The sequence below is a fragment of the Anabrus simplex genome, chromosome 12 (genome assembly GCF_040414725.1).
Source record: "Anabrus simplex isolate iqAnaSimp1 chromosome 12, ASM4041472v1, whole genome shotgun sequence".
Taxonomy (NCBI): Eukaryota; Metazoa; Arthropoda; class Insecta; order Orthoptera; family Tettigoniidae; genus Anabrus; species Anabrus simplex.
Genome location: NC_090276.1, coordinates 52620746 through 52644807, shown reverse-complemented (window position 1 = coordinate 52644807; position 24062 = coordinate 52620746). Strand labels below are relative to the sequence as shown.

The window sequence follows — 24062 nt, the reverse complement described above, 5'->3', positions numbered from 1 at the left end:
AACGTGCCTTGAATACGCACTAGAGGTGACGTGGAATCATACGCAATAGCGCCCCAAACCATGATGCCGCGTTGTCTAGCGGTAGGGCGCTCCACAGTTACTGCCGGATTTGACCTTTCTCCACGCCGACGCCACACTCGTCTGCGGTGACTATCACTGACAGAACAGAAGCGTGACTCATCGGAGAACACGACGTTCCGCCATTCCCTCATCCAAGTCGCTCTAGCCCGGCACTATGCCAGGCGTGCACGTCTATGCTGTGGAGTCAATGGTAGTCTTCTGAGCGGACGCCGGGAGTGCAGGCCTCCTTCAACCAATCGACGGGAAATTGTTCTGGTCGATATTGGAACAGCCAGGGTGTCTTGCACATGCTGAAGAATGGCGGTTGACGTGGCGTGCGGGGCTGCCACCGCTTGGCGGCGGATGCGCCGATCCTCGCGTGCTGACGTCACTCGGGCTGCGCCTGGACCCCTCGCACGTGCCACATGTCCCTGCGCCAACCATCTTCGCCACAGGCGCTGCACCGTGGACACATCCCTATGGGTATCGGCTGCGATTTGACGAAGCGACCAACCTGCCCTTCTCAGCCCGATCACCATACCCCTCGTAAAGTCGTCTGTCTGCTGGAAATGCCTCCGTTGACGGCGGCCTGGCATTCTTAGCTATACACGTGTCCTGTGGCACACGACAACACGTTCTACAATGACTGTCGGCTGAGAAATCACGGTACGAAGTGGGCCATTCGCCAACGCCGTGTCCCATTTATCGTTCGCTACGTGCGCAGCACAGCGGCGCATTTCACATCATGAGCATACCTCAGTGACGTCAGTCTACCCTGCAATTGGCATAAAGTTCTGACCACTCCTTCTTGGTGTTGCATTTGCTCTGTCAGTCAGTGTATATTATTTCTATTTTCATAGGTAAAACAGAAAATTCAAAGTACAGCAAAAGCGAGATAGCACCGTGAGGTGAGTTCCCCTGTAGAGTTCGGGAAGATCGGCTGTACCGAAGAAGAATATGAAGTCGAAATAATGGAGCAAAACTCCTGTTCCTTAATTACAGCTTCTCTTTCCCAGAATCTTAATAAATTATGGACGTTGCTAAGTTATCTGCCTCCTTTGGCGCTTTGGCTGAATGGTTAGCTCTTCGTGACCCCCCCCCCCCTCTCTCTCTTCCTCACCTTTTTATGATACCGGTACCTTAATTCTTCGGAGTGCTTGACCTCTTCAATGCCCCTTCTGATTAGTGTTAATAGAGGATGGCTGGCCAGTTGTACTTCCTCTTAAAATAATCACCACCACGGGATGTCCAGTGTACTGGCCTTCGGTTCAGAGGGCCCTGGTACGATTCCCGGCTGAGTCGGAGATTTTAATAGCGTCTGTTAATTCCTGTAGATCGAGAGCTACGGATTTGTGTTCGTATTCATACGCGTCTTTAAGTATATACAACACATCATACGAAAAACAACCACAGAAACACGCAATAGTAAGTACGGTATATATCCCTCCACATATGATTGCTGTTAGGAAAGGCATCCGGCCGGAGAACTAGTCTAAGTCCATACAAAATCCTGCTCTAGCCGCCGCTAGGTAATTGAGAAAAGGCTAGAAAGAAGAGGAGAGAGTACTCGTGAAATATTTCCCCCAGAGGCGGGGTGGATACTCAAACAAATTCTGCTTTATAACTCTTAAGACATAGCGAAAGGCACGGCTAATATAATGCTAATATTATGCATTTTTTAAATTTCATTCTTAATTATTGTGATTTTTCAATTATTTTAACAAAACTATTTCCAATGAGTGTAGTGCATTCCTCTCAACTGTGGCATAGACAAGTATGCAGTTCACACCAACACGCTAGATGTCACCACCGTCGCTGTTCGCACTCCACTCAATGCTGTTGAGTTAGAGCTGTCCGGTATTGGTGTATTAAAGTATTTGGCTTCATGCATTCTTAGGTCTTCCTCTCTTCCTGTGGCCCTGTGGATTACAGTCCAGAGCTTGTTTTACAGTGCTGTCATCAGATCTACGCAGTGTACGGCCAATTCGTTGCCGCTTTCTTTTTTTGATCTGCTGTTCAATCGATAATTGGTGCGTTCTCTTCCACAATTCCTCATTTGACACCGCTTCTGTCCAGTATATGCCGAAGATATTCCTAAGACAGAATACCAGTCATCTTTGTATATGCTCTTTACTGAATTTGAGACAGCCTTCGATAGTATTTTTAGGGCTAAGATCTGGAGAGCAATGAAAATCTTCGGCATTCCCAACAAGATCGCCAGTCTGATTAAGTGCAGGTATGATGAGTATGCGTGTCAGACGGAACCTTAAGGGCGTATGACTGGTGTGAAGCACACTGTTCCTCATGACTCTTGATGTTGTCTTGAGAAGTACAATGAATCGGCGATTGAGAATCCCGTAGAATCTTACCCAACGACTAGAAGATTTGGACTTTACTGATCACCTACAGTATGTATGCTCACTTGCTCATAGTTGTAGAGATATGGAAACAGAAGCAAAGGAAGTTGGACTTCGGATTAGCATAAAGACAAAGAGCATGCGATTGAGAAGCCGAAACTGGATGAAACTGGATGGGCAGGTTATAGAGAGAGTGAACAGCTTCTCTTACCTAGGAAACATTGTAAGGGTGAACGGAGGATCAGACAAAGATGTGACCAGCCGTTTTTGAACAAAGCTCAGGGTGCGTTCGCAACACTCTGTTCCAGATGGAGGGCTAAAGAACTCGGTATGAGAACAAAACGGTGGTTCTTCAGCAGCAATGTTGAGTCTGTGCTGCTTTACGTGTGTGAAACCTGGAAAGTGACCTGCCCTGCTTGCGTCTGGAATTTCCTAATCCTTTCTACAAATCTCTGCTGACCATACCAAATAGCAGTCAGTATTCGAGCACTGTTGGAACTGCAGTTTTCTGGTCCCTTCCCAGTAGTGACTGCTTGCTATCAGGCTGGGAGGGCTGCAAACCTCGCTTGCAAAGAGTTTGAGTTACACACATCGGCTGAGTTTTCGTCGTGGTATAATATTGGTAAGAGAAAGCCTGCATAGGTTCCCAGAAGTGTAGCAAAGTAAGCAACTGCGTGCAGCCCTCACATCACCAGTTGGACCAGCCGCTGCTGTCCCTTCCCCTCATCAGTCACGAGACAATCGTTCGAAAAGAACAGTGGCAAGACTGCCTTCTCGCCAAAAACATGATATCAGGTGCGGACATACAGTAAGTATGTAATCCAAAAAGCAGGAATGTTCAGCCTGGGGAAGTCACAACCCACTCTGCAGCGGTTTTAACACAGGTGCCCTTGCACTGAAATCGCTAGGCGTTAAGCCGCCAACTTGTCTGTCCACGCCGTTATGTGGCTATGCATATCTTCCAGGCGTTCTAAATATCAATACGAACGGACTTTCGCCCCGACTAGATAGATAGTACTGACAAGGAGAGACCCTGCGGCCAACCGATTGCAACGAGCTTCAATGTACCTGTGGTGGTGGTGGGGGAAGACTCAACAGTAACCCGTGTTTAGGTCAATACACTTTCGGTTTAGAAAAGAATGAGGCCAATGTCATGACACAGAATCCGCTTCGAACCCAGTGGAAGTGATAGAACATTAAAAGGCGAATACATTTTACTTAAACATGTCAGGTTCGGAACCTAATACTTACCGAAAAATTGATGAATCTTCCAGTTCTAATGCAACGCATATATACTTAGAGAATTACAACACAGTCAAGCGAATGGTCACCGTACTTGTCTACGAACCTCGAAGACGTGAGTTCCCGCCGTAGCTATATTTGTTTGTACGGAATATGTTTTTTTGCTGCTTGCTTTACGTCGCACCGACACAAATAGGTCTTATGGCGACGGTGGGGCAGGAAAAGCCTAGGAGTGGGAAGGAAGCGGCCGTGGCCTTAATTAAGGTACAGCCCCAGCATTTGCCTGGTGTAAAATGGGAAACCACGGAAAACCATTTTCAGGGCTGCGAATAAATTGTTATTTGAGGGAAGGTGAAGATAAAAATACTATATACTGAACTATACTTTCTACCTGAAATTAATATACGTTCGCCTCTGTGGTGTAGTGGTTAGTGTGATTAGCTGCCACCCTCGGAGGCCCTGGTTCGATTCCCGGCTCTGCTACGAAATTTGAAAAGTGGCACGAGGGCTGGAACGGGGTGCACTCAGCCTCGAGAGGTCAACTGAGTAGAGATGGGTTCTATTCCCACCTCAGCCATCCTCGAAGTGGTTTTCCGTGGTTTCCCACTTCTCCAGGTAAATGCCGGGATGGTACCTAATTAAAGGCCTTGGCCGCTTCCTTCCCTCTTCCTTGTATATCCCTTCCAATCTTCCCATCCCCCCCGCAAGTTCCCCGTTCAGCATAGCAGGTGAGGCTGTCTGGGCGAGGTACTGGTCATCCTCCCCAGTTGTATCCCCAGACCCAAAGTCTGAAGCTCTAGGTCACTGCCCTTGAGGTGGTAGAGGTGGGAACCCTCGCTGAGTCCGAGGGAAAAACCAACCCTGGAGGGTAAACAGATAAAAAAAAAGAAGAGATCCAGCAGCAACTGTGAGAACGTTTAAGCCTATATTATATGTCGAACAACACCAAGGGCTCTGCTCAAAGCTGTACGTCCCCATCCGACGGATGAATCACCATCAACAGCACTCACTCCATATGAGCACTGCGGAGAGGTTTGGAAATAAATCCACATTTTAGGCACGCAAAGAGTCAACCCAGCGGTGTAAAGGTAGAGTGCCTGCCTCTTACCCGGAGGCACCAGGCTCGATTCCCGGCCAGGTCAGGGATTTTTATCTGGATCTGAGGGCTGGTTCGAGGTCCTCTCAGCCTACGTGATTACAATTGGGGAGCTGCCTGACGGTGAGATGGCGGCCCCGGTCTAGAAAGCCAAGAATAACGGCCGAGAGGATTCGTTGTGCTGACCACACGACACCTGATAATCTGCATACGTTCGGGCTGAGCAGCGGTCGCTTGGTAGCCAAGGCCCTACGGGGCTGTTACCATTGTGGTGTGATTTTTAGACAGGCAATCTAGTGATTAGAAATTGTATACCATCACTTTTCCCACCCTGTCGGCCAACATTCTGATGGTGAAATATTGTTCAACAAACGGAACTCGAACAGGTCAACCACGGGGTAAGACCATATAGACTTAACGCCTTAACCATCATGGCTACCAGGCGAGCTTCCTGATTCTGTGATATCTGGTGTTTCTAAGGAGCTCTCTTGGACAAGACTCGAGAACATGTGCAAGGGTTTCGGTCTCGCTGCAGCAGGTTCCGTCTCGGCTTCCTCCTGCACTGGAACGACTCCGCCCACTCAGATCTCGACAAACCATTCGGTCTCAATCGAATGGTTCGAGAATAGTAAATTAAATGGCGAATGGCTTTTTGTGCCGGGAGTGTCCGAGGACATGTTCGGCTCACCAGGTGCAGGTCTTTCGATGTGACTCCCGTAGGCGACCTACGCGTCGTGATGAGGATTAAATGATTATGCAGACAATCCATACACTCAGCCCACTTGCCAGCGAAATTAACCAATGATGGTTAAAATTCCTGAGCCTGCCGGAATCGAATCCGGGACCGTTGTGACCAAAGACCAGCATGCTACCCATTTAACCATGAACCTGGACCAATAATAATAATAATAATAATAATAATAATAATAATAATAATAATAATAATAATCACTCTCCACTAGTGTTATCGAAGGGAAACACATTACCAGGATTGACCAATTCTACTTCCGAACATGCGGTTCAACTGAGGTGATAAGAATTATCTATCTTGGGTTATCGCTTACAGAACAGTCGTGACCCAGTTACTAGACGGCCGACCTGCGTGGCTCAGATGGCAGAGAGAAGGCTTTTTTCTGTCCTAATTTTACATGTTCCATCCCAACTGAGTCCTGTGCGGCAAGATTTATGGCACATCGGTGCCTTCCGAAAACCATATACGTTGTTAGTTGGCCGTAAAAAAATGACAATAATATTGCAGATATGTATCATATTATTAAAATAAGTAACAATAGAAAATATCGAGTGTTATATTACGTAAGGAAATGTCTTGTTAAGTACATTGAAACTATTTGTAATTATCCGTCATTTTGAAATTAATAATAATAATAATAATAATAATAATAATAATAATAATAATAATAATAATAATAATAATAATAATAATAATAATAATAATAATAATAATAATGGCAATCGACTATAACCCACTGAGAACGCGAACCACGTCTACGCTGTTGCCGACGACATCGCCATTCTGTAGAACGACGTAGAAACTGCTGGTCTCAAATCGAAATGTTACAGGAAATCGCCGAACAAACTGACTTGCAGATATCGTTTGAAAAAGCAAGAACAATGACTAACATCAAAAACGCACCACCACACCTACGGACGAAATACAGGGAAGCACTTAGAGACCGAATACGCAAACTTGAAATCGCCTACCAAACGTCACGCACGATCTAAATTAATCTAAATCTAAATTACTGAAATACGTCACTATGAAACGGTTCTGAAGCCAGTAGTTATGTATGCATCCGAAATAAAATCGCTAGATGCCAGTAAAGGACTCCTTGAAGAACTGGAGAAAAAGCACCGCAGAATAATTAGGGGGATCATGGGATCCAACTACAAGAATGGCATCCACCAAACACGATCCAACAAGGAAGTCTATAGCAAAATAGAGAAAATTACAGGCACGATCCGCAAAAGACGGGAACAATTTTAAAAGTCACCTCAAAAGAATGGACGGAAAGAGGTTGACCAAACCGATCTTTCACTTGTTTGATTCAAAACCTGAAACCATTATTATTATTATTATTATTATTATTATTATTATTATTATTATTATTATTATTATTATTATTTAGGATTGTTTCAACCTCCTATGGGTTGCGATTACACAGCGTCCTTGACTGTTGATGTTCTTTCTTTTTACCCCAATAGTCCTTCATTCTCTCGCTCCCCTTCCTTGTTCTCTTGGGTTTCTCACGAACATACCCGTCACCTCCGCAGTTTTCCTTCTGAACACTGCTCTGTTTGTGATATCTCCCTCCTCAATGCCACATTTTTTAAAGATCCTGATGGACTTCTTTCGGCCACGCTACTTGGGTCTTTCTTCTTTCCTGGAAGATGAGGATCTTCGGTGCCATTCTTCTACGGTGTCCATAGAAAGTCAGTCGCCTTTTTCTTATCGAGGTTGAAATGTTTTTGCATTTTTCATACAGCTCTTGATTTGATCTCAAATGGAAGGTTTCTTGGCTCCCAGAATTTTCCTCAGACATTTACGCTATTCTTTTCTATTTCTGGGAATTGTCTCTGCTGCATAGAGGCATTCCAGTTTCACCACGGTATTATAGTGTCTGAGTTTGGCTTGATAGAAGGGGGATTTGGACTTACAAGGTTTCTGACATAGTCTACATGCAATCTCCATCTTCTTTGCTCTTTCTTCGATAGCTGGCTTCTCGTAGTTGTTAGGAGTCAGAATCTCCCCTAGATATTTGAATTTGTGGACTCTCTTTAAGTCACCATACTTGGTCTTCATTGCCCATGTTGGTTCTTTGGGATCTATGTTAATGTACTTAGCTTTCTCAAAGGATATTTGAAGTCCTGTCTTATCTACTATTTCTTGCAAAACATCTATCTGTGTAGTGGCAGTCCCTAGATTATTATTATTATTATTATTATTATTATTATTATTATTATTATTATTATTATTATTATTTATTACCATATTTGGGACATTTACAATCATGTTGTGATTAGTTCAGCTTCGAAGGTACGCCCTGTACACGCTGGCAAACGTCTAAATGTAACACTCGGAAGTTTGTGATGAAGGAATCAAAGCTGTTACCGGTGGTTTGACGTAGCTTATTATGTGCTCATTTTCTATGTCCAAAGTGCGAGGTTCGATTCCTGGCACAGCTGATTAGCATTTGAGAGTGACTGAATGCAGTATTTCACTGCCACGTTAAGGAACTCTTTACACGGCAAACTTCCGGTCCTCCGACATTTGGTGAGGTCGTTAGGAGAGTAATAGGGCGTTAAAAGACGAAGTATTATTAGACAGTTGGGCGGAGCGGTGCACACAGTAGAAACACTTGTCTTGATCCCGGAGCAGACCAGTAGCATTTGAAAGTGCCTAAACACGTCAGCCTCCTCTTGGCATATTCACTGGGAAGTTAAACAAGACCTGCGGGACATCACTTGGGCACCTCGGCATCTCTGAAAATCGTAACAGTAGTTGGTGGGACGTGAAACCAATAGATTTATTTATTTATTTATTTATTTATTTATTTATTTATTTATTTATTTATTTATTTATTTATTTATTTATTTATTTATTTATTTATTTATTTATTTATTTATTTATTTATTTATTTTTACAACTTGCTGTACGTCGCATCGTCACAGATAGGTCTTATGGGACGATGGAATAGGAAAGGCCTAGGAGTGTGAAGGAAGTGGCCGTGACCTTAATTAAGGTACAGCCCCAACATTTAGCTGGTGTGAAAATAGGAAACCAAGGAAAATCATCTTCAGAGCTGCCAACAGTAGGGCTCGAACCCACTATCTCCAGAATGCAGACAGCTGCAGGTTTTTTGTCAGTTCGGTAGTGGACTCAAAATTAGTTTTTTTTAATATCTTATTTTTTAAAAAATAAGGAAAAAGCTACCACAAATTAGTGAAAAATACTGAAACAGAAATCTGATCTAAGCACCCCTCCTATGATGTGTGATTTGAATCTTCAGATGCTACCAACCCAAGCCTACATGTTGCACGTAAGTTAGGGGTGAGTCTTTCTCATCTTCAATTCCTGACTACGCCACTGCTTTAGACAGTATTCACATAGTAAGTAAAAGAAACATGACAGGCAGACCATCTCCATCGACAGACCCAAGCTACATTTACTACTGAGTAATATGGATATTTTATTTATCGTATGGCTTTAGAGATACAATAAATAAATAAATAAATAAATAAATAAATAAATAAATAAATAAATAAATATGTACATGATTTTGGAAAGCAAACTATATCTTTATTTCCAGGTTATATAACTAATTGTCTTTGGAAACGCACAAGGAAAATCACAGATGTCGCCACTGTACTTTCTTTTTGGACACTCTGTGATGATACGTTTGATAGTCTGCTTAGAGGCACCACAATTGCAGTTCGGTTTAGTAATTATTTTCCATCTGGAGTAGAAATCTGCATAGTAAGCATGGGCCGATCGTATCCTGTTAAGAGTAGACCAGGTTTTTCGAGGAAGCTCAATAATGAGGTTCTACCGCTAGGCCCTAATTCCTCCAGTGAAACCTTCTTCGCAATGCAATCAGTTCCAAGGACTACACGAGCATTTTCTTAGAAGATTGCTGGATGTTGTGACTGCAGAGGGAATAGGTGTGTGGCCGTAGTTTACCAGGAGAATTATCGAAAATTAATTCAGATAACATTATGTTGAATTTCAAAACAGAATTGTGTATTTGTGAGGTCGGTGAGTTCCACGTCAGTAGCGTGTAATTTTAACAATCTCTTCATTGGAGATACTTCCGAATAAACGGCTGTCTGAGATTCTGGAACATGTGTTTGCTACAATATTCTTTCTCCCAGGAAGATATTGTATGTCCGTTTTAAATTGAGCGAGGTAACCCAGATGGCAGAGTTTCGAGGAACATAGGGCCCTAGTTTAGCAGAAAATTAAGAACTCCTTTACACGGAAAACTTCGGCTCTGCGACGTTTCTTAAGGCCGTTGGGAAAGTAATGAAGTGTATGCTGAGGTATGCTATTGGGTAAACAGCAATACGAGTTCTGACTACTGATACATCTTCCCATTAATGGTATGCTTGTGTATTCGGAAGTTGTAGTCACGACTCGGGAACTTCACTGAGTCATCCCTGTGGTTGGTCGCAACGACTTCACAAGTACGGTATAGTACTAGCAAAAAATATTTGATCATCTGATTCGTCGTTACTGGCTGACCTGCTCGAGAAAGGGAAATTCATGAAATGGCAAAAAATGACATAAACAATTCATTGGGGAAGGTATGCCTTAAGTTAGGTTAAATTTAGTAAAGATTTGCTCTTTTTGCACATTTTTAAAATGGAGGAAAATTGAGTTTTGTGAATAAGGCTGAACAAATAAAAAGAATTATCTGTACTCATTTTTGTGAACATAATGCTCAAGAACATAGCGTAAATTTACCCAGTGTATAACAGACTTTCTTTAATAAGCTCAAAACAAGACAATATCTATAATAAAACGAAGACATTTACATTAAACTTCTTCGATCCTTCACAAAGCTACCTCCAACATTAAAAATAATGTTTATATCCACTAGTGACTCAAAAGTAATCATTGTAATTTGTCATTTAAACTTTTCTGAACATATTATACTAACATTATTGCATTTTCCAACTGCATTCCTTCAGGAAATTTACAGTTAAAGATGTTATCTTATCTCTTCAATATGTTCGTCGAAGAAGCCATCACAGTCATGAAAGATAAAATAGCTGGGATCAAACTTAATGGTAAACAAGTACATTCTGATGATATTGATTGCCATACTGGCAGAAACCGGTAAAAGTATGCTGAGAATGATCAACATATCAGCAGAAACTTTAGAAAAGTGGAACCTGAAAATTAATGCAAGGGGAAAAAGGCATGACATTAATTGAACAAGTGAAAGAGTTTTGCTACTTAGGAACCCTGATCACGAGTGATAATCGGAGCATATCAGAAGTCATGAAAATGATAGCAATGGCAAATAAACCCTCCAAAGATAAAAAGCCTCTGTTGTCCAACAAACATATAGATATTCAAACTCGGAAGGCCTTTAGAAAAACCTTTGTATGCATCGTGCTTCTGTACGGTTGCGAAATGCATGCATGGAAAGACTAGAGGCAGTTGGAATGTGGATCTGGAGGAGGATGCAGAGGATAAGTTGGACTGAAATGAACAGCAATACCGAAGTCCTTCGATAGATCGAAGGAAAACGGAATCTGGTGCTTGAAATTGAAAAGCAAAAAATAAAATATATTGGCCACATTTTGTGGCATGAGAAGTTCCTTTTTTTTACATCACTGAAAGAAAAATTGCAGAGAAAAGAAGAAGAGGACGAACCGGTGTGTCTTATTTCAAGGACCTGCTTCTGAGGATGAACTGCAAGACCTACACTGGGTTGAAAAATACTGGCTCAAGATAGACATCTATGGCTGCGACGACCTTTAGAATATGATGATGATGATGATGATGATGATGATATGTTTTTAACAGTACTGTAGTCATTTTATCATCAAAAAGTGTCTCATCAGAAATGTTCTCTGATTCTGCAACAGATTTAATGTTTGGTAGTATGCATGATGAATTGGTGGAACACAATCCAACAGTTCCTTTAAATATTTCTGCTTCGCAGGATTTATGGATCTTGCACCACGATATTTGGTGAGGAATGTTGTCACACGAATAAGTGAGGGGTCTACCAGCCAATTTTGTTTTTCTTCTATGTTCCACAGAATCATAAGGCTCTATTTAACAATAATTATACTTTTAAAAGGGCTTAAAAGGTTAATGTTTAGTTACTTTTATTGTTCTTCTTTTCATTCTCAAAGTCGAGTGCCAACATAACCGCTGCCCAAGTACTGCAATACTGATATAGTTAAATACTTCTTTGATTATTACTAGATTTTAACCTTCTAAAATATTCCGTTCTGTAAATCTGAAATATACTTCTATTATCTACTGTTATAAGTGTCACTCACAAATACACTTTCTCATTTAGAACATTATTTACTGCATTGGTTCCCATATTTATGCACTAGTTCCACAAATCGCCTCTCAGATAGTCAAATGCAGAAACACAAGAACTTCGCCTTTTTTATTAACCCAATATGATCGCTGAAGGACAGCCCACCATTACAACAGTTACATCTCTTATCCAACAACAAATGGTAGCACTTAACTCTATTTCTTTTTAATGTTAATGCATTCAAATACGAATTCTATTTAAAACAGAATTTTGCATACGTGACATACATTCATTATTATTCACAGGATGTTAATATGAATAATAGAAGTCTTTTGCGACGGTCAGTTTTATGTGTTGGTTTACCCGAATATATGGAAGGTATCTTTTCTTTGTTATGAAAACGTATTCTACGCATTTCTTAATCATTAACATCAGTTTTTCTAATTTTGAGGTACAAATTATTCCTTGAAAGATAAATTATTTGCGTCATAGAATAGGGCTGTTTATATGAATAATATACACTACTTCACAAATATCTTCAAAGTTTTTGAATGATGATGACAACCTTTTATAAAAATGAACATTTTTTAAAAGAAGCACCAAACATGATAGACTGAGACGCAACAAGTGGCACAAACACGTCTTTTAAAGTAGTGGTGATAAGTAATTTCTTTGCGCCGGATTCAAGAGGAAATAATATTCCACAGAAAATTGAAAAGAAAAAAAAGCAGTTTTTGACGTATAAGGGCGAACCTACGATCTTACTAGGTTAATCCTGGGAGTGTTCTGCAGTATATGTACAACCCTGCGCATGAGGCGGTACATCCCCTGCCTGTCGTAAGAAGTACCTGGCCTCTAGCTGAGCCTGGCACTGCTTCCACTTAGTTGTACGCGGCTCGTCACTTTCAACTTCTCTTTCTGATCTCCCTTGGTCAACGTTTGTTCTTTTCCGACCCTGACGGTATCAGGTTGGCGAAGTCTAAGGAGTCTTTCATTCTCACGCCCTTCGTGGCCCTTGTCTTTCCTTGAACAATACCTTGTTACATTCGGTAAAATGAATTAACACTGGAATGGGTGGGGTGTTTGTACGTGGAGAATTTCCACACTTACCTTTGGTAATACGGACTGGTTTGGTTTGGAAAACGAGTTCATTGTCTGGACGTGGAGAATTTCTGTACTTCCGTCCGGTAAAATGGTCGGAACTGGAAGGGATATCCAATGTTTATAGGTCAGAATTTTCTTACCTAAGTCCAGTAAAGAATAGTCTCAGAATCAAATAATCATCAATATTCAAACAAAGAGTTTTACAATTCTTTGAACACACTATGCGACGTGGAAATGACAGCTTAGAAAAACTGATCATTCTCGGAAATGTTCCCGGCAAGAGAGATAGTGGACGACTTTCCACTAGATGGTCGAACATTATCAAAAGTATAACTGGATTGAATATCTTTCGTGCAGCACGTCTGCCTGAGGACCGCAAGAGATGGACACAACTGACCAATAGTCTCCTCGGAGATCACCATCCTCAGAAATGAGGGAACGATAAGAGAGAGAAAGCGAGAGAGAGGAAAGGGCAGCCGGATGATTGTACACAGATAATATCCCTGATTACAACCGACTCTATTGGATGAGGTATCCGTCGTTTTTATGTGGACGAAGCCTTTTCTTATATATGGTGTAATGGAAAGGCAGATTCTATCCTAAGGAAAGTAAAGTAGAATGATTCGGAAGAGCAGTTCAACATTTCTGAGTAGAGCATTTCCCTCCTTATATCCCGTAATATAGAGTGAATTGAAAAGAAAGTCCAATCTTTGTAAGTGAAAAATTTCCTTACTAACGTCCGGTGGAATGGGCGAAACTGGAAGGACAGTCAAATGAACATTCATGGATAATTTCCCAACTTACATCTCGCCAAACAGCTGCGATTGGAAGGGCAGTCTAATGACTGTATGCGAAGAATTTGTCTAGAGTAGACTCTCGTTAATCCGGCCAGTCCTTGCACGTAGGAGTCCCAAATTATCGAGAATATGGACTGAATTGAGAAGGAAGTCCAATCTTTGTAACACCTTTTGAGACCTCTTTCCTCCAAATCCGATTTCACTGTCACTATCTAGCGTTTCCTTGGTCTCCCCTTGCTCTTTTCGCTTGGACACTAAGATCAATGAATTTTCTGGCAGGTCTCCCACTCTTCATGCTCATAATGTGCCCATAGTACTGAAGCCTACACTTCTTTATTGCACTGGTTAATAAGGACAGCTACCCTCCTGTTTACATTTCAGATTTTTGTACTTTCGATTAATTTGATTTATAGTTTTAATTTAAGTTATATCGTTTTTGTTGCCTGAATTCTGCTATAGTCATTGTTTAGCAAAGTACGTCCCTCTAAACCCTCTAAACCATATGTGAGAATGTATATGAAGTAGAAATGGTACATGGTGGTATTTTGCAGTCCCAAATTAGGTTTGGGAATTTATTGCAAAACTTTGATGCTTTCTGTGTCCTGCTGAGTATTTCCTGCTTGACAGTGTTGTTCGAATTTGTGCTTTCCAGGTACTTGAAGTGAGACACTGATTCTAGTTTTGTTCCTTTCCTTTTGATGGTCATTTCTCTTTTCTTTTTTTTTCTAGTTGCTTTTACGTCGCACCGACACAGATAGGTCTTATGGCGACGATGGAACAGGGAAGGGATAGGAGTGGGAAGGAAGCGGCCGTGGCCTTATTTAAGGTACAGCCCCAGCATTTGCCTGGTGTGAACATGGGAAACCACGGAAAACCATTTTCAAGGCTGCCGACAGTGGGGTTCGAACCTACTATCTCCCGAATACCGGATACTGGCCGCACTTAAGCGACTGCAGCTATCGAGCTCGGTAGGTCATTTCTCTGATCTTTGTTTTACCCATCTTCATATCAAATTTATTGGACACATTGTTCCACTCAGTCAGCTTTTTCTGTACTTCAGCTCTTGTTTCTCCCCATAACAGCAGATCATCAGCAAATACCAGGGCAGTTGGTCTGTTGTCTATTTTCTTGATAGACTTACCGAGCTCGATAGCTGCAGTCGCTTAAGAGCGGCCAGTATCCAGTAATCGGGAGATAGTGAGTTCAATCCCCACTGTCGGCAGCCCTGAAGATGGTTTTCCGTGGTTTCCCTTTCTCACACCAGGCAAATGACAGGGCTGTACCTTAATTAAGGCCACGTCCGCTTCCTTCCAATTCCTAGGCCTTTCCTCTCCCATCATCGCCGTAAGACATATCTGTGTCGGTGCGACGTAAAGCAAATAGCTTGATAGACTTTATGATCTTGTCCATTTCTGTTATGAATACCTGCTGTACTTTCTTAAATACCAAGTTATAATGTAGTATTCATTCAAAAATATTAGACATGCAGAAAAATTAGTCCCCGATTTTTCACCCATGTTATTACTCACTATGAAATTATCCTAGATTTCTAGCTGAACAAAGACCTACTTACGTCACGCAACAAATTTACAAGCATTAGTTCAGTACAGTATCGGGTGTATCTATCGAATAGCATTTCCTTCCTTTTCGATATCATAAACAGTTGTACCACATCCAACAACACATTCAGTTTGTTTGTTTGTTTTTCTGTTTTTTTTTTATCTTCTATCTTCTATCTTAATATGTTTACCCTCCAGAGTTGGCTTTTCCCTCGGACTCAGCGAAGGATCCCACCTTTCCCGCCTCAAGGGCAGTGTCCTGGAGCTTCAAACTTTGGGTCGGGGGATACAACTGTGGAGGATGACCAGTACCTCGCCCAAGCGGCCTCACCTGCTATGCTGAACAGGGGCCTTGTAGAGGGATGGGAAGATTGGATGGGGCAGACAAGGAAGATGGAAGGAAGCGGCCGTGGCCTTAAGTGAGGTATCATCCCGGCATTTGCCTGGAGGAGAAGTGGGAAACCACGGAAAGCCACTTCCAGGATAGCTGAGGTGGGAATCGAACCCACCTCTACTCAGTTGACCTCCAGAGGCTGAGTAGACACCGTTCCAGCCCTCGTACCACTTTTCAAATTTCGTGGCAAAGCCGGAAATCGAACCCGGACCTTCGGGGGTGGCAGCTAATCACGTTAATCACTACACCTCAGAGGCGGACTTCTTTTTTTTTTTTTTTTTTTTTTTTGCGAAGAACCTTGGGAAAGCTAGTCTACAGTTTCCAGTTTCTGCTTCAGATCACACGTAAAGTGCTATATTTTTTATGTCATCATACTATTGTAACTTATGCCACAGTTCGAAATAAAATCCATGACACACACTGTTGGCGCCCAGTTAATAGCATAGGAGCTCATTTCTGCTTATTTAAGGTCACGACTACAAGCTGGATTCCCTTTTTTTTGCTTTACGTCGCACCGACACAGGTAGGTTTTACGGCGAGGATGGGATAGGAAAGGCCTAGGAATTGGAAGGAAGCGGACGTGGCCTTAATTAAGGTACAGCCCCAGCATTTGCCTGGTGTGAAATTGGGAAACCACGGAAAACCATCTTCAGGGCTGCCGACAGTGGGATTCGAACCTACTATCTCCCGAATACTGGATACTGGCCGCACTTAAGCGACTGCAGCTATCGATCTAATATTAGTTAGAGTCCAGTGTAGTAAAATCTCAGTCTTGTTTTTGCAAACATTGAATTCAATGCGTGCCATAGAAGTAGTTCGATACATATTTTTCTTCAAGTTGTTACGCGTATGAGAGGATGCATGATAACTGCAGGTAGCGGTGACTAACACTTTTTATTAGCCTATCAAAATGCCCCATTAAATTCCTGTACTGTTTCTGGAATTTATTGCGACACAGTATAGCGGTAACCTTGTGTTCATCAAATGGCGTCTTAAAAATGTTTGCCTAATGCATCGTAAGATAAGCTTAGGAATTCTTCCACATACATGCATAAATATTCGGTCAGTCTGATTTTTGACACGCTTTTATTGGGTAGTTATTCTTACACTATTAATGATAATGTATAATGCAACGAAACATGTAGGAAAACATAATACCATGTTCTACAAATATTGTGATGTAAGTCAAATTCTTCTGACAGTCATTAGTACGCCATCTGTCGTACATGAAATAAAATCAATAATTTCAGTGCCGTCTCAAAAGTATTCAGTCACTATACAAAAAGCAACATCAACTCGCATAATTCACAACCCTATTACAGATTCAGTACTTTGTAGGTTCACCTTTCTTGATATAATCAGGCCTTAATGCCGCCCATTCTTGTAGCAGTCTCCTCTTCAAGACTATGAGGGAACTTGGCAGCCGCAATTCTAAGGCTGACTTCATTCGACTCCACACATTCTCAATGGGGTTCAGGTCGGGTGACTGTGGTGGAGTTTCCAAAACTTTCGGGCAGTTGTACAAGCGCCACTCCCTGACAGATTTTATCTCCAACTATTATTCTGCTTATGTTAAGCATTTGCAATATCTTTCTATGCGATTTACTTCGAGCATGATGGAATATCACGTGCTGGCGTTCTTGAAACATGGTATTGTGATGTCTTTTGCTCCCCATTTGATACCAGTCTAGAACAGTGCAGCAAATTACTCCGGCACGACGTGCCTTGCGGCACCGCACTACTGAACTGAACGTTTTGCAACACTATCTGCCCTGTCTCTGTGAATGAACACAGCGGCAATCCAGGCCTTTCCAGGTGACCGAATATATTTGAGGCGTGTCATATCACCCATGTGCGCAATGTCCTTCCTTTAACATCATACTGTACATCAATGCTTCGTGATTCCTCTTCGGCATAAGCAACCACATGAAGTTCCATTACTTAGACGTGATTGGTTTCACATTCTGCTCATGGTGGCATTACTGCCATAATTTTTTCGCGGATTTTATTAGTGGCCGAATATTTATGGGAGTGACTGTATATTTTTGAGAGGCGGTCCAATATCTTGGCACCCAGCGAGTACGCCTTGCGGTTAGGGCCCCGCATCTGTGAGCTTGCATTCGAACCCCACTGTCGGCAACCCTGAATATAGTTTTCCGTGGTTCCCCATTTTCACACCAGGCAAATGCTGGGGCTGTACCTTAATTAAGGCCATGGTCGCTTCCTTCCAACTCCTAACCCTTTCCTATTCCATCGTCGCCATAAGACCTATCTGTGTCGGTGCGAAGTAAAGCCAACTGTAAAAGAAATGCATCTTGGCACTTCATTTTTTTGGTATCCCTGCATGTCGTAAGACCAACCAAAGAGTCTGTACTCGCCCTCTCGTCTTTCAAGTCCTAAAACATATCCATTATTGCTATGCTTTTCCGTGTAACGGGGAAAATGTATACGTACGAATCTTTTTTTCTGAAAGAATCCATTTTAATACGACATTTTTGTACATTTATATCTTTTAACATCGAAAGAGATTGAAATTATGTTAAGCATATTATTATTATTATTATTATTATTATTATTATTATTATTATTATTATTATTATTATTATTATTATTATTATTATCGTTTACGGCCATTTGAGCCCACGTTAAACAACAATCACACATTACTGGAAGCCTTTTTTTGCAGCCCAAAATATTTATATTCTTTCTTTGTCAGCCTATCATGTTTCCTCTGCACATCCCCTATTCAGTTTCTATTCGTCCTGGAAGCCTCTGAAGCTGTCGATCACTGATCTATACTTTGCTCGGTTTATGATGTCTTCACGATTTAATCCAGACTGCTCAAGATCCTTTCTTACCTCCCTGAACTATTTGTCGGAAACTTTAGGTCTACTGTCAAGTGTTTTAAAAAATATTTTTGTCAGCCTCTTCCCGTCCATTCGAAACAGATTTACTAAAATTTGAGTCTTCTTCATTGACTCAATCAATCGTATTATTATTATTATTATTATTATTATTATTATTATTATTATTATTATTATTATTATTATTATTATTATTATACTTTTTTCTAGTTCCTTTACGTCACACCGACGCAGATAGGTCTTATGGCGACGATGGGACAGGGAAGGGACAGGAGTGGGAAGGAAGCGGCCGTGGCCTTAATTAAGGTACAGCCCCAAGAATTTTTCTGGTGTGAAAATGGGAAACCACGGAAAACCGTCTTCAGGGCTGCCGACAGTGGGATTCGAGCCCACTATTTCCCGAATACTGGATACTGGTCGCACTTACGCGACTGCAGCTATCGAGCTCGGTATTATTATTATTATTATTATTATTATTATTATTATTATTATTATTATTATTATTATTATTATTATTATTATTATTATTATTATTATTATTTGTTCGTATCGCCTACGAAGGAAAGGTTGTCGGCAAGAGGGCGCCCAAGAGAGTCCGGTTTCAAAATCATGGCCATCAGAATGATCTGCGCCTCTTGTTTAGAGCAAAAGGGATCACCTCAATGAGGTTGCTGCAACAAGGGATACCCTTTAAAGCAAAGGTTCTCAACCTGGGGGTGCGCCCCACTGGAGAATTTCCGGGGAGGTGTGGTGAGCGCAAAAAACAAAAAACAAAAAACTAATTTTTCCAAACAGTAAAAAGTTGCGACAAAGAATTTACTACAAAAAATTATCTTCACCACCGCAAAATCGTACGCGAAGAAAAAAGTTTTTACTAAAATTATTATACTTAATGCGCTTCTTGACGACGCACGAAATCTTCCATTAAATTTGAAAGGTGAATTGAAGAGCTTGATATCAAAACATTTGCCATCCTTGAAAACCGAAGTTGGACGCTACTTTCCAGAGATTACTTCAGATAGCTGACAATTTCAGTTGACACGAAATCCGTTCAAAATAGAACTGAATTTTTTTCTTGCTTGCCTTCAGGAGCAGGCAATCGACCTAAAGCGTGATTCCGAAGAAAACGCTAAGTTTCTACACTTGACTGTTAAAATGTTTTGGATACTTTGTTAATATACCCACAAGTTGTTATGCAAGCTGCGAGGTTGTTTGTGCAGTTTCCATTGACATATCTATGTGGATCTGGGTTTTTTTTTACGCTGGGTTACATCAAATCAAAATACCGAGCACGACGAGATGTTGAAAGTGATCTCAGGTGTGCACTATCACAGTTGGGACCAAACACTGAAAAATCATTAATGCTGTTCTTAAAAATCGAATCAAATGATTTAGATTGAAATACTAATTGAAGTAAATGTAGAATCCTCCGAATTATGATAATCCAGAGCCCGTTCCCAGCCATTCAACCGGGTCAGGAATGGAATGAATGAAGCCCCCATCTAGCCGCGAGGATAGGAATTGTGCCGGCTGCCGAAGCCTGTCGCACTCCTCTGGGGCAATAATTAATAACTGACAGATGAAATGAAATGATATTGGAGAGTATTGCTGAAGGAAATATGACAGGGAAAACCGGAGTACCCGGAGAAAAACCTGTTCCGCCTCCGCTTTGTCCGGCATAAATCTCACATGGAGAGACCGGGGCGACTGCCCTAAATGCAGATCAGGATTGATTGATTGATTGATTGATTGATTGATTGATTGATTGATTGATTGATTGATTGATTGATTGATTGATTGATTGATTGATTGATTGATTGATTGATTGATTGATTGATTGATTGATTGATTGATTGATTGATTGATTGATTGATTGATTGATTGATTGATTGATTGATTGATTGATTGATTGATTGATTGATTGATTGATTGATTGATTGATTGATTGAACTATGAAACCCAGCGGTGCGAGGCCGGCGCGCTGCCGGCTGAGCCACGGAGGCTTCCTTCGTAATATATTTACTGTAATTTGTTTTACTCTCTTATTGTATTATTATTTGTGTTATTCGTGACTTTCTTTGTAAAGTGTTTACATTATAATTATTACTTTGAATCATGTAATATTATGTATTAAGCACTCATAATATTAGTAATAATAATAATAAAATCATTACAAAATATTATTGAGATAATAAACATAACAGAAAAGTAGAACTTGTGTAAATCAATGATTCATTAGGGGGGTCGGGGGAGCCCCTTGAAAAATATTACGGATACGGCGCAGGCCTACAAACGTTGAGAACCACTGCTTTAGAGCATGTATTATTATTATTATTATTATTTTATTGTAGTTCCTGCTGCTGCATATTAGAACAGAACACAGACTGGTATGTACTGTATATCTCCTCTTAAAGAACATGAATAACCAGTTCGGCCCGAAGTCCAGCTGGAGAACGAGGAGAAGCAGGCCATTTCGCTCTCCAGATGAGATTAAATGAGGTCCACCTAATTCGTAACAAACGACAGCCTTCCTGCGCAAAAGGTCAATTAGTATTAACAGGCGTTGAGTGGGTTTCAGGAGGCCAAGTTCTGAACAACGAGCTAGCATACCCTGCTGCCATCTCTCGTCGTCAACTGGCAACGTTTCAGATTCGAGGTGGCGGTGAATCAAAAATCTGCCCGCTAGGAACCTGAATAACCAGCAAGAAATAAATAAAGAGTAGATGAGCACAGAAAAGGGAATATTCTGAGCAGTTTCGACATGTATTTGGTAATGATAACGACCATATACGGCACTATAACCATGACAATGACTACGTGAAACTCTTCAAGTTGTGTGTCCACAGGACACATTGGCAATGGTGCAGATGATCCAGATCTTGAAAAGAACCGCAGTCACAGGGATCATTTTGTGTACTGCGCCATTTTGAAGTCTGCAGGGATAATAATTTAAGGCTATTAAAAAAAAGCAGCAATCCAGAAAAATATCAGGCAAGGCTGTAGTTTGTCCCCTCTCCTTTTCAGTGTTTACATAGAACAGGCGGTAAAGAAAATCGAAGAGGAATATGGAAAAGGAATCACAATCTAAGGAAAGTAAATCAACACTGCAACATTGCTGCTTATTTTTCATAACTGAGTAAATACGTTTAATTATATTCATTTCGTTCGGGCATGAGTAGCAAACAAAATTCATTATTTTGTATTTATTTATTTATTTTTTTAAATTTATTTATCGTATGGCAAGTATACATAAAAAAAGAAAATTTACACTATATACAAGGACAAGAATGTTGGTGGCGTTAACATTTACAAATCAATGTCCAGCTGCTGTAGCCATTCTAAGAAGGGGGGTGAAGCACTCATGACATCTTGGGCTGGTACACCATACTTCCTCAGAGGGCATTCCTCAATAATATGCTGCACTGACTGGAAAGGGGCTCCGCAGTCACAGGCAGGGGATTCTCGATTTCCCCACTAATGTATCATGGCATTACATCTAGCGTGGCCTGTTCTTGAACAGTTGAGTTTAGACCATTGGTGTCTCTTCAGGTGAAATCCTGGGAGTCCAGTTGTGGGGTCTTGGATGTCTTGGTGTTTCACACATGCAGAGCTCCAGCTTTGACGCCATTTTTCCTGGGTATTGAAGCCAATTATGTCATGCCATAATGGCTTCCTTGATTTAAGACGATGAGGGAGGTAGGTCAGAAAGGACCTCATGGATTGGGAGATTCTGTGGATGATCAGGATGGTGTAACTTTTTCCACTCGCGTATAGTTGCTTCCTGTCGTCTCAGTTCCGGAGGTGGTATGTAGCCACGGGATTGGGGTGGATTTAGTGTGCCTGTTATGGTTCTCATACATTCGTTCAAATGGACGTCGATCTTCCTAGTATGTGCGCTACGTTGCCACACCGGGGCACAATATTCAGCCACTGGATAAACCATGGTGAGGGCAGTAGTGCGTAGTGTGGATGCATCAGCTCCCCATGTCGTACCAGCTAGTTTCTTCATGATGTTGTTTCTTGACTTAAGTTTCTGACTTGTATTTTCCAGGTGTTGTTTGTGTGTTAAAGAACGGTCTAAGGTGATGTCAAGGTACTTACGGTTGAAATTATGTTTAATTCTTTGTTGGCAGAACACAACGTTGAGCTTTTGGTGAGCTATTTGGTTACACAGATGGAATGAGCATACTTCTGTCTTAGCGGGATTCGGGCGAAGTCTCCACTTCGTGTAGTATGCATTCAAGGTATCCAAGTCATTGGAGAGACTGCGACGTGTAGATAACCTCCTCGTGGTGTACCCTGGGCAACGGACTGCTTATGCAGGACGGCTGATAGTGTACACAAATAAGCGACCGAACTAGATCCTGGATCTCTCACGGTCAATCAAAGTTACATCAGAAGATGAAATCAAAGATTTTGTAATGTGATAGCTAAATACTTGTTTGGCTACTACCTGTAGTCATGGAGGATAAAAGTTTCTTGAGGGACACAGCATAAACAATGAATGACGAACTGTAGGCTTGTATTGCTTGTACTCGGCCAGGTACATTACTGTGGCTTTGCTTGTTCCTTCACTCTGCATATCGCCATCTACTCTTTACAACACAAACTACTAGAAGTCAGCTGCTCTTGGCTCTTCCCGCGTTTATGGAGCGGGGCACTCTCATCGCACATCTGTGATCATGGCGAACCTGAATAGCACTTGCTGTTAAAAATAACATATTCCTTTTTCTAACTTTCTTAAGATTTCCCCCGTATTTTTGTTATATTCTGTATATATATTATTGATGGTTGTTAATTTTATGTGGCTCTTGTTTCAGTGGCGGACGGCCTGAAGGGGTACTGTGAGGAGAACGTCCAGTGTACGGTACCCCACTCCCACTGTCGCCGCTTTAGCAAGGAATGTGAATGCGTAGAGGGTTACGTCATGGCCAGGGACAGGAGTGTATGCCTTCCAGGTATGTTGGATACTCAGTTTGTGTAGGTTGGTACCGAGTTAAATTAGGTTTTAAGGAATTTCCTGTTTGAAAATTGTCAGGCTCATCTATATGTATTATTCTTCTTCTTTGACGGTCTCATTGAACCACTTAAATCAATCCTTACCCGGTCATCTTCTTCGATACGTTTCCTTTCCGAATTGCCCAGTAACTTTTTATTCGTTCTGGTCCTTTCTGTCGTTCCTCATCTATAAATACCCTTTTCATTGTAAGCTCACGGGACAAAAATTTAGTCACCCTCGTGCGCATGCGCAGATGGATCGTTAAGCCTGTACAGATGGCGCAGCGAACGAGTCCCGGCGCATTGCCTCTGCAGTAGCGATCAGTGAGACATTGATGTTGCAAGCGGACATTGTACGTCAACACGGGTAGATGTAACGATGGGACAGAGTGGCAAAAAGGGGCAATCGTGTTTGGCCGTGCTCATGGCCGTCCGGTGCGTGAAGTTCCTGGATTTGTTGGTGTTTCGCGGAGGAATGTTCAACGTGTCTATAAACAGTAGTGTACTACACGTGGCCACGAAACACGACGTCAGAATTGGTGTCGGAAGAAGATCCTGACTGAGAG

General features: G+C 41.6%; 1 protein-coding gene across 1 annotated transcript in view; it reads left to right on the top strand.

Annotated features, from left to right (window-relative positions):
- LOC136884185 (multiple epidermal growth factor-like domains protein 11) overlaps positions 1 to 24062 on the top strand; it is a 48728-nt gene that overhangs the window by 15801 nt on the left and 8865 nt on the right. Inside the window, exon 3 of the mRNA XM_067156222.2 lies at positions 23319 to 23456. Within this exon, the coding sequence (XP_067012323.2) occupies positions 23319 to 23456 (138 nt within the window). The remainder of the gene's footprint in view (positions 1 to 23318; positions 23457 to 24062) is intronic.